Below are 15,687 nucleotides of genomic sequence, written 5' to 3'. Positions count from 1 at the left end.
ATATATATATATATATATATATAATTTATAATAGGTATATACAAGATCTCCTATTGTAAACCCTGACCTTTTTTGTTTATGGCCCACTAGAGAATTTATGACTAGAAGGTTTAAGACCATACGATGCTTTGAATGTCACCTAATATTTTTAGGTCAACTTGCTGCTGTGCGGATTACTTTATTTGTGCCACCTGATGCTTTTAGGGCACCTTGGTGCTTTTAGGTGGACTCGCTGTTTTTAGAGCCATTTGATGCATTTAGGGGGACTTGTACTTTTATGGCCACCTTATGCTTTTAGGGCGGCGACATGTAGCTTTGAGGGCCATCTGATGCTTCGAAGTTGACTTGTGCTTTTAGGGCCACCTTATGGGTTTAGGGAATTTATGCTTTTAGAGCAACCTGTTGCTTTTAGAAAGACTTGGTGCTTTGTGGGCCCCCTGGTGCTTTTAGATGGACTTGCTTTTAGAGCCATCTGATGGTTTTAGGGGGACTTGGAGCTTTTAGGGCCACCTTTTGCTTTTAAGGGGACAGGTTGCTTTAAGGGCCATCTGATGCTTTGATGTGTACTTGTGCTTTTAGGGCCACCTTATGCTTTTAGGGGGACTTGTGCTTTTAGAGCCACCTGATGCTTTTAGGAGGACTTGGTGCTTTTGGGGTCACCTGATGCTTTAGGATCCACTTGGTGCTTTGAGGACCACCTAAAGCTTTTAGAGGGACTTGGGTTTTAAGGCCCCCCTGATCCTTTTAGGGCGACTTAGTGCTTTTAGCGCCACCTAATGCTTTAGAACCTCTTGGTGCTTTGAGGGCTACCTGATACTTTAGGAACAGTTGGTGCTTTGAAGGCCACAAGATGCTTTACCCTTTTTGCTTTGAGGGCCACCTGATGCTTTTAGGAGGACTTGGTGCTTTGAGGGTTACTTGATAACCACTTAATGCTTTAAGGGCCACCTGATGCTTTTAGGGGGACTTGTGCTTTCAGGGCCAACAGATGCTTTTAGGAGGACTTGGTGCTTTGAGGGCCATCTGATACTTTTGGGGGATGTTTTGCTTTTAGGGCCACCTGATGCTTTTAGGGGGACTTGGTGCGATTAGGGCTGCCTGATGCGTTTAGGGGAACTTGTGCTTTCAGGACCTACTGATGCTTTTAGGAGGACTTAGTGCTTTTAGGGCCACCTAATGCTTTAGCAACCACTTGGTGCTTTGAGGGCCACCTGATGCTTTTTGGGGACTTGCGGAATTGAGGGCCACCTGATGATTTTTGGGCAACGTGGGCTTCAGGGCACTTGAGGCTTGTAGGGCACATAGCTGAATGATGATGCTGACTGTGGATATCCCGTCCATCACCCCTCCCTTCCCCCTACAGCCCCATGCCGCTCAGTGAGTAACGTCCACTCCACAGCACTGGCCGGTGACGGGCCGCTCGGGCACCAGTGTTGAAGGCGGGCACACCAGTTGGAGGCGGGTACACGTGTCGGAGGCGGGCGTTTGTCGTGAACGAGGACGGGACCGGGAAGACGAAAGTGAAGGGAATCTGCATTCGTTGGAAACGAAACTGCTGGGGAGGGGTCGTGTGGCTCCAGGAAGCCGTTGTGCTCCATGTCTGCTGCCTGCCGTGTCTGAGGCACAGACCCTGGCGCCCGGACACAGCGGTATGTGTATATGTATATCTGTGTGTATATATGAGCCTGCCGTCCATGTACCGCCGTCATGGCACCGAGGTGTGAGGGGACTGCCAGGTGTAATGGGCGCACAGGTGTAACGGCATGCTCCCGGCCTGCTCTGCTGGACCTAATCCGTCATATTAGTAGAGTTCCTTTTCTAGGGCATCCTATAATCTGGTATTGTGTCGGTGGCTACCGGATTACCAGAAGAGCTCTGCAGGCTAGTGTCCCTCCAGAATAGCTGGTCACAGCAAGGCTTGTATGAAATGTAGGTGATTGACAGCTTGTGCCATACACCTGGCATCGGACAGATGGGCTCGGCCATAGTTATGTACAGGGTGTAGGCCCAGTGATCGGACTAGCCAGTGCCCAGTGATCGGACTAGCCAGTGTTGGATGCCTTGTTGCCGGCCATTGGTCATGTAAACATGCCAGCCATCGGCCTACGAGCACAACACTTGGATGTCGGTTGATTGGACTGTGCATTTTGTTTTTTTCCTTTTGTATAAGGTGTTACACATCCATGAAATATGGGCCGTTCTCGTTTGGACCCTTAGGTCGCCCGTCCTGGGCATATCAATCTTCTTTTACTGTCGATCGGCCCTTATGGCCAGTGTAAGCCCTCCTTTACTTAACGTATCCCCATTCTTGTGATGTTCTGGTCCTTTCTTAATAGATCTGGCATTAGAAGGGTTTCAATCACTGGACAACCCTAATTCATTGGCCTAGAGAAGTGAAAAAAATAAACAGATATACGCCTCTCTTCACCGATCAACTGCAGCGGTCACATTTTGTCTGAGCCAAAAGTGACCGCTGCAGCTGATCAGTGCAGGTATGTTATCCAGTTGTGGACTGTGAATGGAGACAGGAACAGCACAGCTGTTCATGTTCATGTGTAGTGGCCGCTGCCGAGAACTGCAGATCAGATACTATTCATTTCAATAGAAGTCCTTGGCAGCGGTCACTACACACTCCAGGGGTCTGTTCATTGTTTACATTCCTCCACACCTGAAAACTTGAGCTGTTGGGGAGTTGGACCCCACTGATCTGATATATATCGATGACCTATAAGGCTATGTGCCCACGCTGTGGATTTGCCGCGGATTTGCCGCGGATTTCCCGAAAATCTGCAACAGCGGCACTTCCAAGCCATTTCAATGGCATTTTGGAAATGCTGTGTCCATGCTGCGGATTTTTCTGCTGCGGATTTTGATGCGGAAAAATCTGCAGCATGTCAATTGTTTGTTGCGGATTTTGGTGCGGATTTGGGTATAGAATGGGGAAAAAAAAAAAAAAAATCCGCGGCAAATCCGCGGGTGCGGATTTGCCGCGAAAGTCGCGGATTTTCATGCAGAAAAATCCGCAGGTACATTCTACCGTGGACACATAGCCTAATAAGGCCTAACCACCATAGATTCTCCAGGCTAATTGCAGGTTTTGGAGTTTTTGGGGGTTTTTTTACGTTTTTTTTTTCTCCTATTTTGAGCTTAAAATGTTCTTGGAAAATATTAGTGCTGGTCTGATGGCGCGGTCCCTACGGCCCTGGCGCGGTCCCTGCGGCCCTGCCACCTCCTGAGTGCATATTAAGGGCCATACGAGGTGTTACATTTACAGTATGTGGACTGTCCATGATCGGCTAACATACAGACCAATGTTATTCCAGAAGAGCGTTTTTCCCAGGGTCCAAGTGTCTGTGTGAAAAAAAAAAAAAAAATAAGCTTACATTATTCTATATATTGGATGAGACTTGCCCATTCAGGCCTATGGGTGTGCAACAGAAATCCCAGCATGCACTATTCTGTATATTGGATGAGGCTCGCCCATTCAGGTCTATGGGTGTGCAAAGCATAAAATCTCAGCATGCACTATTCTGTACATAGGATGAGGCTCGCCCATTCAGGCCTATGGGTGTGCAACACGTAAAATCTCAGCACGCAGTATTCTAACATCTTCTCTGGAGTTGGTGTGATGGGGTAAACAAAGAACAGCCCTATTTAAAGGGAAAACGCTAGTAAGGCTATGTGCGCACGGTGCGGATTTGCCATGGATTTTACTGCGGATTTGTCGCGGAATTGCTGCAGAAAATGTGACTAACATTGCTGCAGTCATTCCCCAGCAAATCCTATGGGTTTTAAAAAAAATGCTGTGCGCACACTGCGGTTTTTTTATACCTGTGGATTTACTTGCGGAATTAGTGTGCATGTCACTTCTTTTCTGCAGGTACATGTGGTTTTTGCCATAGATAATGGTAAAAATCCGCAGGGACCAACTTGTGGAAAATCCGCAGCAAAACGCGGGTGCGGTTTTTCCGCTGTTTTTGCCGAGGGTGCGGGATCCTTTCAGAGGGTCCGTTTTTTTTTCTTAAGAAAAAGTCACTTTCTAGTGCGCACATAGCCTAAAACTTTGAAAATCTGAAATCTTTCCACAGGGAACACTATGCTTTGCAATGAGGAGCTAGGCCCACCTTTCTATGAGTATATGCCGAACTCCTGTGTATCGGCATCAAGGCATCGAATTTCACACTGAGGCTGCAGGAGATAAGGGCTTCAATAATGGGAAGGAAAAACCACTTCAAAAACGTCTGCCAGCTTGGTGCATCAGCACCAGGTCTGCAAAACGACTGTGAAGAGCAGGTCTCTAGATGGTGACTCTCGAGAAGCCCCACACAGAAGAGCAGATCTGGATGCCAGTATACTGGTGGGAGGGGATGAATATGTTTAGTTTGAGATTTATGCCTAAAGGGAACCTGTCAGGTGCAATATGCACACAGAACCACGAGCAGGTCTGGGTACATTTTGCTAATCCCTGCCTAACCGTCCCTGTATACACTAGCATAGATAAATGATCCTCTATGATATGCTAATGAGAGCGGGGACTAGTGACAAAAGTGTTAGGGGTACTTCTCAGGGGTGCTTCACACATAGCGAGATCGCTACCGAAATCGCTGCTACGGCACGGTTTTGGTGACGCAACAGTGACCTCATTAGCGATCTCGCTGTGTGTGACACTGAGCAGCGATCTGGCCCCTGCTGCGAGATCGCTGCTCGTTACACACAGCTCTGGTTCGTTTTCTTCAAAGGCGCTCTCCCGCTGTGACACACAGATCGCTGTGTGTGACAGCGAGAGAGCAACGAAATGAAGCGAGCAGGGAGCAGGAGCCGGCATCTGGCAGCTGCGGTAAGCTGAAACCAGGGTAAACATCGGGTAACCAAGGTGGTTACCCGATATTTACCTTAGTTACCAGCCTCCGCAGCTCTCACGCTGCCTGTGCTTCCGGCTCTCTGCACATGTAGCTGCTGTACACATCAGGTTAATTAACCCGATGTGTATTGTAGCTAGAAGAGCAAGGAGCCAGCGCTAAGCAGTGTGCGCGGCTCCCTGCTCTCTGCACATGTAGCGATGTTATGATCGCTGCTGCGTCGCTGTGTTTGACAGCTAAGCAGCGATCATAACAGCGACTTACCAGGTCGCTGTTACGTCACAGAAAATGATGACGTAACAGCGACGTCGTTGTCGCTATGTGTGAATCACCCCTCACATAGCGAGATCGCTGCTGAGTCACGGTTTTTGTGACGTACCAGTGACCTCATTAGCGATCTCGCTGTGTGTGATACTGAGCAGCGACCTGGCCCCTGCTGTGAAATCGCTGATCATTACACACAGTGCTGGTTCATTTTATGGACGTTGCTCTCCCGCTGTGAAGCACACATCGCTGTGTTTGACAGCGAGAGAGCAACGATCTGAATGTGCAGGGAGCCGGCTTCTGGCAGCCTGCGGTAAGCTGCAACCAAGGTAACTATCGGGTAACCAAGCGATGCCCTTTGCTTGGTTACCCGATATTTACCTTGGTTACTAGCGTACGCCGCTCTCATGTTGTCGGTGCCGGCTCCCTGCTCACGTAGCCGGAGTACACATCGGGTAGATAAGCAAAGCGGTTTGCTTATTAACCCGATGTGTACTCTGGCTAGGAGTGCAGGGAGCCAGCGCTAAGCGGTTTGCGCTGGTAACCAAGGTAAATAGCGGGTAGCCAAGTGCTTGGTTACCCGATATTTACCTTAGTTACCAAGCGCAGCATCGCTTCCACGCATCGCTGCTGGCTGGTCGCTGGTGAGATCTGCCTGATTGACAGCTCACCAGCGACCATGTAGCGACGCACCAGCGATCCTGACCAGGTCAGATCGCTGGTGGGATCGCTGGAGCGTCGCTAAAGTGTACCCTTAGTTTCTGCACTCATTGTGCCCTCTTAGCGTGTTAACACGCCCACAGGCACGTGGTAACATCCTATTCAATGGCCACTGCCCAGCGTCATCATAGGCTACTTTCACACTTCGTTTTTTTTTCCCATCAGTCACATTCTGTTTTCTGACTGATGGGACTGATCTGTGGGAGATAGTGTGGAAAGGGATGTGATGTATTCCTGTGAAACAAGTGATCTGTTGAAATTTTTTTTTTTTTTTGTAGTGGAAAAAGGTTAAAGCACTCCCAGATGAGAGAGAGCGAGACCAGAAGTGAATTTGCGCTCCATCTGGGCATGCCCAGGATCCGTCACTGGATTCTGTCATATGACTGATACCAACGGATTCCGGCGCCCATAGGCTTTCATTATAAAATGCCATCTGTTTATTCGCCGCTGAGGAAAAACGCTACATTTCACCTTGCTCCCGCCCAACGGTCAGTTACTAAATGACTGATCCGTCACGCGGCGGATGCAACGCAGGGCCATCAGTCACAATCCATCACTAATACAAGTCTATGGGGAAAAACGGAATCCTGCAAATTATTTTGCAGGATACCGTATTTCCTCAAGGCGACGGATAGAAACTGAAGGAAAAAAACGGAAGTGTGAAAGCAGCCATAGGCACTGACGCGCGCGTACCTGTGTCTGTTGCACTACCTCAGAACACTGGGCATAGGATCAATACGCATGTTCAGAAGTCACCAAACATCCAGTCATGCACACTACACCAGTTTGAAGCTGGGACGCGTACACCCGGCTTCATAGTGCCCATAACCGGAAGTCTGAGGATCATGCGCACTAAGCTGAAATCCAATGTCGGGCTTGGTGGCAGCAGAGAGGTGAGCGCGACCATCCTCTGACTCTGTGCATTCATTAGCATGTTAGTACGCTCACAGGGATGTGCTTACTTGCTAAGGGGGCCGACTAGCCAAGGGAACGAATGCCCTTTCGACTAGTCCCCGCTCTCCTTAGCATATCATAAAGGATCTTTAGAAATACTTTTTCTAAAGATCTCTTGATCTATGCTAGTGTATACAGGGACGGTTAGGCAGGGATTAGCAATATGCACCCAGAACTGCTCGTGGTCCTGGGTGCATATAGCACCTGACAGATTCCTTGTAAAGATGGATGTGATCATGTGCTATGTTTGATGTAAAATACTGAATGGGGGTAAAGTGGGCACCCCTGAATGTAAGTAACTGTCCATAAGGCTGCTTTCACACATCCGGCTTGAGCTGTGCGGCTCAATCCGGCTGTGCAAGCTATGCAACGGATGCGGTGAAAACACCGCATCCTTTTCATAAGTTTTTCCCATGTGGCCCGTCCGGTTTGTGCCGCTTGCGGCATGCTACTGAGCATGCGCAGTGGCAAAAACCGCATGCGGCGGCCGGATGCGTTTTTTGCCGCATCCGGCCGCCATAGGCATGCATTGAAAAATGCGCCGCATCGGCCGAATGCGGCGCGATGCGGGTTTTTTTGCCGCACGAAAAAACGTGCCAGGCAACGTTACATCCGGCCGCCGCATCGGCTAAATCTGCCGCATGCGGCAAAAACCGGATGGAACGCAAGGCCTTGCGGCACAATGCGGCCCTAATTAAAGTCTATGCAGGAAAATCGCAACCGGCAGCAAAAAAAAACCGGTTGCGATTTTCCTGCAAAGTGCCGGATTGTGCCGCATTGCAGAAACCGGAGGTGTGAAAGCAGCCTAAGAGGAAGCACAAGGTATCTGTATTTTTTTTGAGGGAGCTTTGCCTGTCTGTATACCATGCTCTGGATTTCAGTACTGAGGGGGTCGCTGAATGTAGCTCTCAAGGTAAGGAAGGTTGGGGACCACTGCTCTAATGGATATTGGGGTCTCCTGACTCTCCCACCATCAGGTTGCAGAAGTCTCAGCCATGTTGATCTTAAAGGGAACCTGTGACCAAATTTGTCCCCTATAAACTCTTGCTAACACCAGTTAGTCCTTATATACAGCATTCTAGAGTACTGTACTATAGGTATATACAGTACTATATGTGACCAGGCCGCTCTGTAGAAAGTAAACACCTTTTATTATACTCACCTGTGGGGCGGTCCGGTCTGATGGGCATCGCTGGTCTTGGTCCAATGCCTCCTCTCTTCCTTCCATCACGGTCTTCCTTCTTTACTCCGTGTGGATGGGCAGATCAGAGTATTGTACTGCGCATGTGCGGTCGTTCTTTGACCTTTCCTCACACCTATGCATTACAGTACTTTGCTCTGCCCTCAGCAGAGAGAAGTGCACAGAGGTGGCTGGTTTTCTAGGCAGTGCTTCCAAACTCTTTACTATAGGGATTGTAACTATTCCTCTGAAGCTGGCTGGATCTTCAATACTGCAGAGGCAAAATCGCTTCATATAGGAGCATCATAGAGCGCACAGTTTAGGCCAGTGACACAACCATGCTTCTGGTCCAAACTATCAGTCAGGAGCCCACCATCCCCCTGCCAAGCTGGAAGAAGAGGAGCTGTGTGTTTCTATTCAAAAATAGGAGATAACCCCTTTAACTTGTATGTCTGGGGCTTCTCCCAGTGTACACTCCAGCTCAGATCCATAATGTGATGTGAGCAAGGGCTTAAATCAGTTACGTCACCCCTTGCCTCTGCTCTCAGGCACCACACAACAGGCCTGTTTTTTTTTAAAGTTCTAATAAGAAGTATATGTTGATTTACCTTATTATAAGATGCACTAGATTATAAGACTCACCCCAAATTTAGAGATAAAAAAAAGGGCAGTCTTATACTCTGGTGGTGTCTTATCGGGGGGGGGGCAGTGGTGGTGGAGTGGGGTCACAAGAGGCAGGAGCGGTGCTGGAGTAGGGCGATTCTGTGCTGGCTGTGTCACAGATGCTCTGACTGCTGTGGGGCTTCAAAGGAATGGCACCCGGTGTCGCGGCGTGCGTAAATTGAGCTCTCGGCTGAATGACAAGCAGAGATATCCTCTGTGAACACGCCACCTTCCTTTAAGTCCGCAGCTGGGAGATCAATGGGCCGGAGGCGACGCATGGTCAGATGAGATCTTGAGCCAAGAGCGCCATATGCACATCCACTGACTCCGGCAGCCATTAGTTGAAGCCACAGCATCTGGGACACCCACCGCACCGCCCTGCTACCCACAGTCCCGCACCACCAACAGAGCATCTCACCCACCACACCGCCCTCCTTTGCTCCACACAGCCCCCATCACAGCCAGCACAGAGCCTATTCTCCACCTCCCGGTAAGCCATGGTCGCATTATAAGACACACCTCTCATTTTTTTGTTTTTTGTTGTGTTTTTTTTTGTGACGTTTTTACAGCGTTTTGGTTTTTTTCTGTAATGTCAAGACCAGCAATGGTTAAAGAGTACCCAAATGCTGGTCCGGGCCGAGATTGACCTAGATCCAGCACTCGGGTAGTGTAAAAAAAAAAAAAAGTCTCCTGCAGATGCTAGTGTATGGGCTCCTTCCAGGTATGACGTCATTCAAGAGGCCCCTATCACATGGGGGGGCAGTGGGACAAAGCATGTTTGTAGTGGAAGGGAGAAAACCTATCCAAGCTCACTAACCCAGCTGGTCATGCCCACTATCCCTAACCTGGAAGGAGCCCATACATTCTAGGCTCAACTGTACCTGCTCCCACGGTCCCTCCTACTTCCGTTGCCACTCATTAGCCTCATGCATATTCACTGCTTTTCCTCCCTCCCCCACTGGAGTCTGTGGGTCTATTGTACAGTAAAAAATGAAGCAGGGTCCCCCCCCATATTATGATACCCAGCACAGATAAAGCCTACAGACTGCAGCCCCCAGATGGGTGCTTATCTTGGCTCTGTATCAAAATAAGAGGCTGATACCCAGCCAAGATAAAGCCCGACAGCTGGTCGCTGGTATTCTCAAGCTGGAGAGACATAAAAATATATCAGCCTGCAGCCACCCAAGATTGTCGCCTCCATTAGATGGGACAATCCCAACACTTTACCTGGCTCTTCCTGAATTGCCCTGGTGCAGTGGCAATCGAGGTAATATCGGGTTAAGCTCATAGTTGCAACTAAGCCCTAGATTGGTGATGGGAGGGGGGGGGGGTCATAGCCTGCCATTACCAATCTGTAATAAGTGAAAGGATATAAATACAAACACTGAAAAAATCCTTTATTTGAAATAAAATACAAAAAGCCCCCTCAGTCACCACTTTATTAACCACATAATCACCCCTGCAGGTCCGAAGTAATCCACAGGAGGTCCCACGACGATTCAGCTCTGCTATATCTGAAGATCACAGTGAGCAACCATAGAACATTACTTACGCTGTGAGCTCCAGAGAATGAATGAGCTGCATGATCAGCCGTCACTTCACTCAGGTGATTCCCGGTCACAGCTGACGATACCTTTGACCGTAAATAGCCTGAGTAAGCCGCTCCACAGACCAGGTCTGTGATTTGGTTGCAGTCAGATGCTGGGGGCGCAACCAATCACAGAGGAAAGCAGTGAATATGTAATGAGCGGGGAAGTGGAGGAGCCACAGGAGTGTACAGCCGCGTCGGAGATTCGGTAAATATAGCGCGCCTACACCTATCCCCACCACCATTTATTAACCCGGCTAAACCTGCCGATCCAGGGTCTCTGCGAGTGAGTGAGTGTGTGTGTGTGTGTGTGTGTGTGTGTGTGTGTGTTTATTAGCATGGATTTGCATAACACCAAGGCAAATCCGTAGCTAAAAAACGCTGCAAAAGCGTCCAGTGTGAACATAGCCTTATAATCCGAAGAATACGGTGTATATAAAAGAATAAAAACTGATCTACACAGGTGCTGGAGGCACAAAGCTGTAGTGAATTGTTTCACCTTGTTGCTGTTTGTGGACCGAGCTGCTTATCGCACTGTTTTTATTTTTTCCTTTTATCTGTAGTAAAAATGTTGGAGCCTGAGAAAGAGCTGGTTGCCAAGATGCTGCGGGCGGTGCTGCAATCCAACAAGCATGGTGTGGCCCTGCATCGTGTGCAAAGCGAGTATAAAGCGCTCACCGGAGAATGGATTCCTTTCAAGGATATGGGCTTTTACACACTTGACGCATACCTGAAATCGATTCCAACTGTTGTAAGGATGGACATTAGCCGAGTTGGGGAGGTAATGTGCATTAGTATTGTGTTATTTTACATCTCATCTGGGGTGATTAATGGAAGTAAAATAAGGCTATGTGCACACGTTGTGTACTGTCATTGCAGAAATTTCTTCAGCGATTTGAACAGCACACGTGCGCTTCAAATCGCTGCAGAAACAGTCCGTAATGGAAAAAAAAAAAGCCGATATCATGCGCTCTGAGTGCAGCCCCTCCCATAGACAGAGCAGGGGATGCATGCAGAGCGCATGGAATAAGTGTCATGCAATTACGCAACGTGCGCACATAGCCTAAGAAGTCTTGGTAATTTTTTTACCTAAACCCTCCTACTTATGTATGTGATATAGTGCGAGTATATTAAAATACTTATCTCTATTCCTGTTTCCAGTGCCACATTGGTCCTATTCTGGCCCAAGTGACCTGAAAACAGACTAAGGCTGCTTTCACACTACGTTTTTTTTTTTTTAACATGCGTCACGAACGCTTTTTTGCTGTAAAAGTGGATCCTGTTTTTACAAAGAAAAACGCATGCAAACGCATGTTATTTTGCAGGATTCTGCCACTTGAAGTTTATGGGCGGGCATTGAAGTCGTGATCAGGAGTGAGGGGAACTGAATGTGATAGACTGGGAGTCGGCATCTGACAGCTGCAGACGCTGGTAACCAAGGTAAACATCGGGTAACTAAGCGAAGTGCTTTGCTTGGATACCCGATATTTACCTTGGTTACGAGCGTCCTTAGCTGCTAGGAGCCGGGCTGCCTGCTCCCTGCACACGTAACCAAGGTAAACATCGGGTAACTAAGCAAAGCGCTTTGCTTGGTTACCCGATATTTACCTTGGTTACGAGCGTCTGCCGCTCTCAGGCGGGGGAGAGAGACTGATCACGCCAGGCTGGTTTCTGGGCATGCTCAGTAGAGCAAGCAGGATCCTGTCTATCAGCATGCCAGCGTTCACATGCGTTTGCGTGCAGTATAGTCAGGATCCAGCAATTTGCAGTATTTGGATGCAGCTCAAAAACGCTACAAGTAGCGTTTTTGAAAAAAAGTTAAAAAACTGCAAGTCGCTGGATCCTCACTAAAACGCACGCAAACGCAGGTGAACGCATGTTGACGCGAGTCCATTGCAAATGCATTGAAATGAAAACGCATTTGCACTGGATCCGTTTTTGTGTTAAAAAAACGTTCATGACGCATGTTAAAAAACTGTAGTGTGAAAGCCGCCTAAGTAGCACAAACTGGTTTATGAGCGGGCTAAAATTGCTTTCTCAGTGTAAGTCTATGGGGCCTTCTTTTGGCTCTGATAGACTTGTATTAGAAAAGGAACATGGTCTCACATGCTGTGTGCCAGCAGAGCTAACGAGCAGTCTTGTGAGCCAGAAAAGGACCTGGGAACACTGCAATAATTGAGTTTTAGAAATTAAAGAAGGATTTCATCACGGAGATGTTTGTTTGTAACACTTGCCTTTTGGCTTAGATTGTTGTAAAAATAAATAAAAACAAACTGCACTTCTCTTCACTATGTGGACCTAGCACTGTGTCTCCAGCAATGCTGCAACTGTATTTGTGATGTCTTGACCAGCCAATCATGGCGCTCAGCAGCTTGTGCTGCCTACAGTGATTGTCTGCAGCACCGTCAATGTGACATCACTAGTGATGAGCGAGCACTAGCATGCTCAATACTCATAGCGAGCAGTTGGTGCTCAGATGGGCACGACTCCTGTCCGAGTATAATGGAGGTAAATGAGGAGCTTGTGTATTTTTCCAGAAGAGTTCCCGGAAAATTGCATGAGTTCCCCATTGATTTCCATTATACCCAGTACAGGAGTCACTATGAGTACCGAGCATGGTAGTACTCGCTCATCACTGGCCAACACTGCTGCAGCCTATACACAATCACCAGAGCAGTGTTAGGCTATGTGCACACGTTGCGTATTTGCATGCAGTTACGCTGCGTTCTGCGTCCCCTGCACAGTCTATGAAGATTGTGCATAATCCATGCCCATGTGGCGTTTTAGAACGCAGTGATTTGTATGCTGGCAAATCGCTGCATTCTAAAAAGCAACATGTCACTTCTTTTGTGCGCTCTGCATGCGGTCTCCATTCTGTCCATAGGGAGAGGCAGCATCCAGAGCGCACGAATTCTGCAGTCACCAAAGTTTCAGAACGGAGCTTTTCAGCTGCGCTCTGAAGCGGACAAGCAGTGACATTACGCTGCGGTGCAGAGCGCACACACGTGGGCACATAGCCTTAGAGACAGTGCTGGACAGCCTAAAGCAGAATTCCTACCTGCTCCGTACACCATGCTTACTGTAGCTAAATATGTTGCTCCATGTCAGCTGCTTTATCGTCAGTTAGGCAGTATTTAGTTATTTGCACTGTACCTATAAAAGACATCAGCGGTACAAAGCTGTACTGTCATTTACTGATGGGGCTAAAAGTGACTGGAAAGGGTTAATTGAGATGCAGTTGGTCTTTACTTACAACCCACTCAACCCCTTCTCATTCCCCTTCTTTTGCGAATCTAGTGACAGGTTCCCCTTAAACAATTCTTTCATATCCGGCTCTTGGCCAAAGTATTGCCTTTCTATGACCTTGGACTACAGTGCATAAATATGAGGGGATCTACATGACTTAATGTGTATTTTTTAATTTCCAGGTAACCTGTCATGCTGTTGTCTGCAAGGAAACTGCCCAGATAGCAAAGCTTGTGGCATGCCAGAGAACGTCCAAGAAGAAGTCTGGTGGACAAGTAAACTGCCAGATGAGGCTGAAGTACTCTGCCCCAGTGATGCATATAGGTAACCCATCTGTGCACTGCTCCTATTGTTTATAGCTTCCCACAATGCCACACTAGATCTTGTTTTGTGTGTAAGGGAAATATTTCATACACCATTGATGCTTCTGTAGAAACACTGAACTTGTTATAAAAAATAGAAAATCTAAGTAATTTAGGCAAAAATACGTAAATCGTAATGAATCGATGACGAAACCTCTGATCAGTACACATTCACCACTTTAATTTATATGCCTGTTTACAACGGAGGAAACAGAACATTGCACGCTCAGTGATCTATACTAGGTGGCTCATTGCACGCTCAGTGATCTATACTAGGTGGCTCATTGCACGCTCAGTGATCTATACTAGGTGGCTCATTGCACGCTCAGTGATCTATACTAGGTGGCTCATTGCACGCTCAGTGATCTATACTAGGTGGCTCATTGCACGCTCAGTGATCTATACTAGGTGGCTCATTGCACGCTCAGTGATCTATACTAGGTGGCTCATTGCACGCTCAGTGATCTATACTAGGTGGCTCATTGCACGCTCAATGATCTATACTAGGTGGCTCATTGCACGCTCAGTGATCTATACTAGGTGGCTCATTGCACGCTCAGTGATCTATACTAGGTGGCTCATTGCACGCTCAGTGATCTATACTAGGTGGCTCATTGCACGCTCAGTGATCTATACTAGGTGGCTCATTGCACGCTCAGTGATCTATACTAGGTGGCTCATTGCACGCTCAGTGATCTATACTAGGTGGCTCATTGCACGCTCAGTGATCTATACTAGGTGGCTCATTGCACGCTCAGTGATCTATACTAGGTGGCTCATTGCACGCTCAGTGATCTATACTAGGTGGCTCATTGCACGCTCAGTGATCTATACTAGGTGGCTCATTGCACGCTCAGTGATCTATACTAGGTGGCTCATTGCATGCTCAGTGATCTATACTAGGTGGCTCATTGCATGCTCAGTGATCTATACTAGGTGGCTCATTGCACGCTCAGTGATCTATACTAGGTGGCTCATTGCACGCTCAGTGATCTATACTAGGTGGCTCATTGCACGCTCAGTGATCTATACTAGGTGGCTCATTGCACGCTCAGTGCTATACTAGGTGGCTCATTGCACGCTCAGTGATCTATACTAGGTGGCTCATTGCACGCTCAGTGATCTATACTAGGTGGCTCATTGCACACTCAGTGATCTATACTAGGTGGCTCATTGCACGCTCTGTGATTTATACTAGGTCGCTCGTTGTGCGCTCGGCAATGTATGCTAGGTCGCTCATTGCACGCTCGGCGATGTATACTAGGTCGCTCAGTACCCATAGGCTGCCATGGTTTTCAGCAGTGTGAGTCCTGTTTAGAGGACAGTGCACTTCTGTAAATAAAGATCTCTTGTGCTGCACAAAAGACCATTTCACGTGGCGAGGGAGCAATTTGCTTGATTGAGTGATCAGCAGGCTGCTTACATGGCAAGATGTCAGAGTGGGGAAAAAATCTGCATTAAAAATGCTCATATTTTACCCTATATTTTCTTTGTCGCTCCATTGGGAGACCCAGACAATTGGGTGTATGGCTATGTTCACACACTGCGTTTTTTACCTGCGTTTTGGGTCCGTTTTGGGTCCGTTTTTGCTGCAGAAATTTCTTGAGAAATTCTTGTAACCTTTCTGCAGACATTCCCCAGCAAAACCTATGGCAAAAAAAATTAGCTGTGCACACACTGCGTTTTTTTCTTAAGAAAATTCTTTCAGTAGATTTTCTTAAGAAAAAGAATGAGCATGTCACTTCTTTTCTGCAGCTAACTGCGTTTTTTGCCATAGATAATTGGCACAATAACGCAGGGAGCAACCAGCGGTAAAAACGGACCTAAAACGGACCTAAAACGGACCTAAAA

General features: G+C 47.8%; 1 protein-coding gene across 1 annotated transcript in view; it reads left to right on the top strand.

The window, feature by feature from the left end:
* Positions 1-1,395: 1,395 nt before the first annotated feature.
* The window catches only part of TDRD7 (tudor domain containing 7), a 168,829-nt gene continuing 154,537 nt past the window's right edge, over positions 1,396-15,687 (top strand). The window contains exons 1-3 of the mRNA XM_075316121.1: positions 1,396-1,649; positions 10,792-11,009; positions 13,657-13,798. Coding sequence (XP_075172236.1) covers positions 10,797-11,009; positions 13,657-13,798 — 355 coding nt within the window. The 5' untranslated portion in view covers positions 1,396-1,649; positions 10,792-10,796. The remainder of the gene's footprint in view (positions 1,650-10,791; positions 11,010-13,656; positions 13,799-15,687) is intronic.

The sequence above is a fragment of the Anomaloglossus baeobatrachus genome, chromosome 1, assembly GCF_048569485.1.
Source record: "Anomaloglossus baeobatrachus isolate aAnoBae1 chromosome 1, aAnoBae1.hap1, whole genome shotgun sequence".
NCBI classification, from domain to species: domain Eukaryota; kingdom Metazoa; phylum Chordata; class Amphibia; order Anura; family Aromobatidae; genus Anomaloglossus; species Anomaloglossus baeobatrachus.
This window is presented reverse-complemented; position numbering and strand designations above follow the sequence as displayed.